This window comes from Thalassophryne amazonica, chromosome 15, assembly GCF_902500255.1.
Source record: "Thalassophryne amazonica chromosome 15, fThaAma1.1, whole genome shotgun sequence".
Classification (NCBI taxonomy): Eukaryota; Metazoa; Chordata; class Actinopteri; order Batrachoidiformes; family Batrachoididae; genus Thalassophryne; species Thalassophryne amazonica.
The window spans coordinates 58,340,211-58,345,797 of record NC_047117.1 but is presented as its reverse complement, the minus strand read 5'-3'; the positions used below and the strand labels follow the sequence as shown (position 1 = coordinate 58,345,797).

General features: G+C 40.3%; 1 protein-coding gene across 2 annotated transcripts; it reads right to left on the bottom strand.

The window, feature by feature from the left end:
* Window positions 1-847: 847 nt before the first annotated feature.
* LOC117526897 (C-type lectin domain family 4 member E-like) lies at window positions 848-4,402 on the bottom strand. Of its 2 annotated transcripts, XM_034188979.1 has the most exons (5): window positions 4,271-4,402; window positions 3,977-4,096; window positions 1,584-1,747; window positions 1,396-1,505; window positions 848-1,077 (listed from the first exon to the last, which is right to left on the bottom strand). In XM_034188979.1, exons 1-5 carry the CDS (start codon window positions 4,374-4,376, stop codon window positions 912-914), a joined length of 666 nt encoding a protein of 221 aa, XP_034044870.1. In that variant the 5' UTR covers window positions 4,377-4,402; the 3' UTR covers window positions 848-911. The 2 variants fall into 2 exon arrangements, with proteins under 2 accessions (XP_034044870.1, XP_034044871.1); XM_034188980.1 differs by lacking the exon at window positions 3,977-4,096.
* Between the last annotated feature and the right edge of the window lie 1,185 nt (window positions 4,403-5,587).

The window sequence follows — 5,587 nt, the reverse complement described above, 5'->3', positions numbered from 1 at the left end:
AACAACTGCCTACGTCTCTGGTAATACGTCCCTGGTTATATGTCCCTGGTTTCCCAGCATCACTTTTGAAAAGACTTCAGGAAAACAACAAATGTAGACAGCATTGTCTCTGTTTTAAGTGTTGCTCCTGGGTTTACAAAATTTGGCACTGCTCTGAACCAGGACCAAAACCAGGTCGGTGGAAAAGGGCCTTTAGACTCATGGGGAAGATTGCGTCAAGGCTTCTCTGCCCGTGCATGTGTACATGTCATGTGGAAAGCCTTGCATGGATCAGGTAAACCTCCAGGTGACAAGTGGAGCCAAAAGCACATTAGTGAAAAATGCAATTACTTACAGTTTCTTTAAACTCCACTTTTTTCCAAAACATATTCAGTGACTTGGAAATGCTCATGTATCCATCCCAACTTGTCTAAAGAAAACTGGCTGTAAAAGTGATGTGTTAATCATTATTTTTACAATAAACCACTCACATCCCAACACTACATCATCCCAACATTTTCTGATGTGGGGTTATAACAGTTATTTTCATTATTGATGAATCTGTTGATGATGTGATTAACCGTAAAATGTCAGAAAACTGTAAAATATATTGATCAGTGTTTCTCAAAGGATAAGATGACATCCTCAAATGTTTTGTCATCATCCCATTCTGTTTACTGTCAGGGAGGAGCAAACAAACCAGAAAATATTCACATTTAAAAAAAACTTAAAAAAAAAAAGAAGATTCAAACAATTAATTGATAAACAAAGTAGTTGACAATTAATTTAATAATTAATTATTGCAGCTCTTGTATGAGCAGTACTGCACACAGTAACATAGAGTATCGCTTTCTAAAAAAAAATGAGGTATTGCTGCACAAATACTTTATTTATTTATGTTAATATAAAGCAATTTGAAACACTTCTTCCAGCTATGTAGGCGTTGCACTGCCTGCATCCTTCTCACATATCCAGTGCCGCCTTACGTTACAGTTGAGGTCATTCCAGTTGGACAGGATATGGAAGGGCTTAAAAATCTCAATGCAGTTCTCCACTTTCAGGAAACGGCCCCGATCTGGTTGGCCCTGCTGCCAATATCTTTGAACAATACAACATTGGAGGTTAAAGAGAACAAGCTGAATGACTGATGTATTATTATGGAACCATCAGCAGTTTGTTGTCTCACTTGAAGCCACTGTAGCTTGCAGAAGGTGAAGCCATGCCATTTAAATGATGTTCAGACAAACCTCTAATTTTAAAAGTGTAACAATAACAGTGGAGGTATTGTTGTTAAAACTTTGATTTCAGTCCTGTAGCCTAGTCAAGCATTGTCAGAGGTAGATTCACCCAAACAAAATCACAGTGATGTAATTCAAGTGAGCACAGCTACAAAAAAATTAATTTTGAAACTCTTACGAAGTGTTCAGAGCAGTTCCATCCACCCATTTGAAGATTCCAGAAGTCTCTTCATAAAACAGTCCAATCCAGAATGCATCATTTAAATTCTCTAGTTGATACAAGTCTACCTGTGGAGAACAAGAACATGGCGAGTGTCCCTTAAAAAAACCTTCAAAACAGTTTATAACGTATTTCTTGCGTCAGACCTGTTTGCGCTGGTTGTTGATCACCACGAGGTCAGCTCCTTTGCTGAGGCAGTCAGCTCTACTCTCCGTCCACGGCTTTGACTGAGTGGAGATGAAGTAACATTGGTTTCTGATGCGTGTCCACCCTGTAGGACACTTGCGTGAGACTACGCAACCACCTGGCTCTGGGACAAATGACAAAAAGGCACAACAATGAAAATAAGAAACACCTGATGTATTCCTAAGAACAAAAACAAACCAGACATAGAACAGAACATGTATTTGAAATAAGGTTAACAACATATTTTTTGTCTTTGTTACAAAGTAAAATATTTTCTGTATATAATAATTTGGTGTTGAGTCCCATCTTCCCATCTTCCTCTGAACGTAATGCACATATTTGAATGACGAAGATACATTTACCAGTTGCAAGGCAGAAAGTAATGTTACTTTATGAATGCTGGTCTTTAGACATCATCATCATCTATGCTTGATGGACAAGTTCAAGATTCAAAGTGTCATACACAGCAAGAAGAAACAACTTTCTCTGTGCAATAAAATTCTTTGTTGTCCACACTGGCGCTGAATTATATATAATAATAAAAAGAATGAAAAAATAGTAAACGTAAAAATGCAACAAGTATAAAATATAATGGCAAAAATATCTGATCTTTGCAAAAGTGTCTGATACCTACAATGTAATGTGCAATGTGCAATATAAAATGGAATGCGCAATGTGCAACACAGTTGTGCAAAATGCAAGTGTGTATAAAATGTGCAGTAATGAGGAAGTCCATGATTGTGACTGTTCAGGAGTCTGGTGGCAGAGGGGAAGAAAGAGTTTTTCTGTTTGAATGTTCTGCATTTCACACTTCTGTACCTCCGGCCTGAGGGTAGAAGTGTCAACAGTCTGTGTTGGGTGGGGTCTTTCAGCATGGAGGCAGCTCTCCTGTGGACTGAGGTGGTTAGACGCTCTGCAGAGAGGGCAGTGGAGTCATGGTGATCCTCTCAGCAGTCTTAACCACTCTAGTATGCAGCCGTAGTGCTGCTGTACCACGCTGTGATGCAGTTGGTTATGATTCTCTCAACAACTTAGCTGTAGAAGTTGCTGAGGCTCTTGGGAGACATGCCAAACTTCCTCAGCTTCCTCAAGAAATTCAGGTGTTGTTGGGCCTTCTTAACCAGCTGTGAGGTGTTCGGTGTCCAGGTGAGGTCCTCACTGATGTGGATACCATGTATTTAAAACTGCTCACCCTCTCCACTTCAACTCCTTGGTATGTCAAGGTCCTGTCAACTTTATCTGTCAATTCTACATATTGATCGTATTGCTGTAGTGTATGGAAACGCATGTGGTCAGATCATTACGGCCATCCGATCACTGGCATGCACATTCATTATTACCGGTGCTGCACACACTGCATAGTACAGATACATCTTCTCAGTCATAAGATGGACTGACAATGTATCGTCATATGATGCATATTACATTTGTGACACCCTGTTCAAATGCGCTGTGCTGGGACAAGCCACTGAAACCCATTGACATGCTGTGGCACAGCAGTGCGGCACAGTGCACTTGCACATTGTGTTACAGCTACAATGACCATAATATTACAGACACATTATCTAACCCATGAGAGGGACTGACAATGAATCTGTGACAATATGATTATTATGGATTTAGCACAGTGTCCAGGTGTCTGTGCTGCCCCACACTTCTGACATGCATGAACTCAGTGACACATGGTGTTTCAGTATGATTGCACAATGTTCACATCTACAAGTACTTCACAAAATGAATGCAGCCACAGAGTTTGCACATTACAATATTTCATTTGCACATCTCGAATAGGATGCACAGCGGGTGCAGTCTGGAACATGCCGGCAGGATTAGATGTGCCTGACCATGGCGAATGTCTCTCGCAATCAAACTGTTCCGAATGCTGTTTTGACACAGTGAGAATTTTAGAATGCAGTCAGAACACAGAGTCCACCTCGACTGCCGTTCGATATTTTTCCACTTTGAATGCACCGCGAAAGTAGAGACCTTGTACTCTACATTCAGGCTGGCCGCACAACTGTACTTGACTGTTTGGAGTGCACTCACAATGGTGTCTGAGGTTTACAAATGCACCTCGACTTTGCCTGAATGGAGGTCGAATTTTAATTTGGATGGCATTTGGCCTATAGGTGACGGGGGTATAAAAGATGACAAAATGTAATTGTTATAATCTTAAACACATTTATTATGTACTCAAGCCAGATGTCTTTTAGTTGCACCATGTTTACTAGGAAAATGTGTTTTCAGATTCCTAAGTGGGCAAAACAATAGCGATTGTTGTGATATTTTATATATATTTTATTACATTGCTTTTCATTTTGTAGGTGAAATTAATAAAATAAATATGGCTCACCTGGTCCTGTCAAGTCTTTTATTTTCTCCACATTCTTTAGCTCAGTGGTGAGTTCACTGACCCTGTTTTGAAGCCGGTGTAGCTCACTAGTGAAGTTGTTGCTGCCACAGTAGGTTGGTTCTTTGTGAAAGGATAATGAATTTTAAAAGGAAAACATATATTTCTGTTTTGTTTTTTGTTATTGTTGATCAAATGAAACCATTTTTTATTATAGTAATTTTTTACAGTAAGATGCATCATTTTATCATTCATGTTAAAAGAAAAAATTTTTGAAAGACAAAAAAGCTTTTTCACCTGTGAGGCGCAAAGAAATATTAAGAATGGCTTGTAGAAGGCACAGTGGGCCAAAGCTGAAGTAGACCAGTTTACAGAGTCTTCTCTCTGCAAAATAAACATACATGCATCATACGGCACACATTAGCAAGAATCACACAGAGAGGCTCTATCATCTCAACATCCTATGGTACATGGGCTTAAGCACAAAACATACCGTGCATCCGGAAAGTATTCACAACGCTTCACTTTTTTCCACATTTTACTATGTTACAGCCCTATTCCAAAATGGATGAAATTCATTTTTCCCCTCAGTATTCTACACACAATAACCCATAATGACAATGTGAAAATAGTTTTTGTTTGAGATTTTTGCTCATTTTTAATTTAAGATGTACTCAGAAGTGAGATGATTTCTTGTGAGGACAGGACTGAGCATGCACAAGCATCTGTGGAATAATCAGGTAACAGAGACATAACGTTGGAAGTGTAGTGACTACGTTGACAGTTAAATTAACATGATTGTTCACTGACGACTGTGCTTGCACCATGCATGCCGTAGCTGTTTCAGCTGGCTTTTGAGATGGACCTGAGATGAGGTAAATTTTGAGAATAGTCCACCTATGAAGTAGGTGCTCCAGCTTTTCCATTCAGTCATATTTAGTATTATGTAATTTTTGCCATTAGTACTAATTAGCAGGTGACTTTAGTTTCACTGATATTGCCACAGTTAATGGGGCTGGTCATAGTTTTTAACGCCCACACCCAAGTCACTCATACAAAAACCACTGCCAGTTTAAGGACATTATTTTAAGGAAAGACGTACGCGCAAATTCGCCGAGTTGTTTCCGTGACGACTCGGCAAATCTGTGTGCGCCGCGACAGGAAAAACACCTCCGTGTTGAAAACCATTTGTAGAATTCAGGTGGCTTTTGATGGCTTTCAACAAGTGAGTAACTGAGAATTGTTTAACAGCTTGGGCATGTTCCAACTTGCCCGTTAAGATTTCCAACGGAGGTGTTTTTCCTGCCGCGACCCCCCGCGGTCGGGTCCAGCCCGACATGCGACTCTGCCCGCACGTTCTTTCATTACAAAATGACCGTTAACAATGGAATGTCCGAATAAACTCCTCATGCCGACTTCTTCTGAAAGTTCTCTGTTCTCTGATGACTTACTGCGTCAACAGAGCCTGAAATGTGGAAGTTTTCAACTTGAAACGGCGAGACGCTGCCGCCTCGAAGCGCAGATCGCCGTCAGGCGCCGTGGACCGTCCTTAAAGCGACACTACCACACCAAAATCTCTCATCAGCCGTTAAAATTTTTACCGAAAACCAGCTG

Excerpts from the sequence above, each read along its gene's own strand:
- LOC117526897 (XM_034188979.1), bottom strand. The coding sequence starts at position 4,376 with ATGTATGTTTATTTTGCAGAGAGAAGACTCTGTAAACTGGTCTACTTC. Across the intron at positions 1,748-3,976 it reads AAAAGACTTGACAGGACCAG|AGCCAGGTGGTTGCGTAGTC; the intron begins GTGAGCCATATT and ends CATTTGTCCCAG. Across the intron at positions 1,506-1,583 it reads TCAACAACCAGCGCAAACAG|GTAGACTTGTATCAACTAGA; the intron begins GTCTGACGCAAG and ends TGTTCTCCACAG.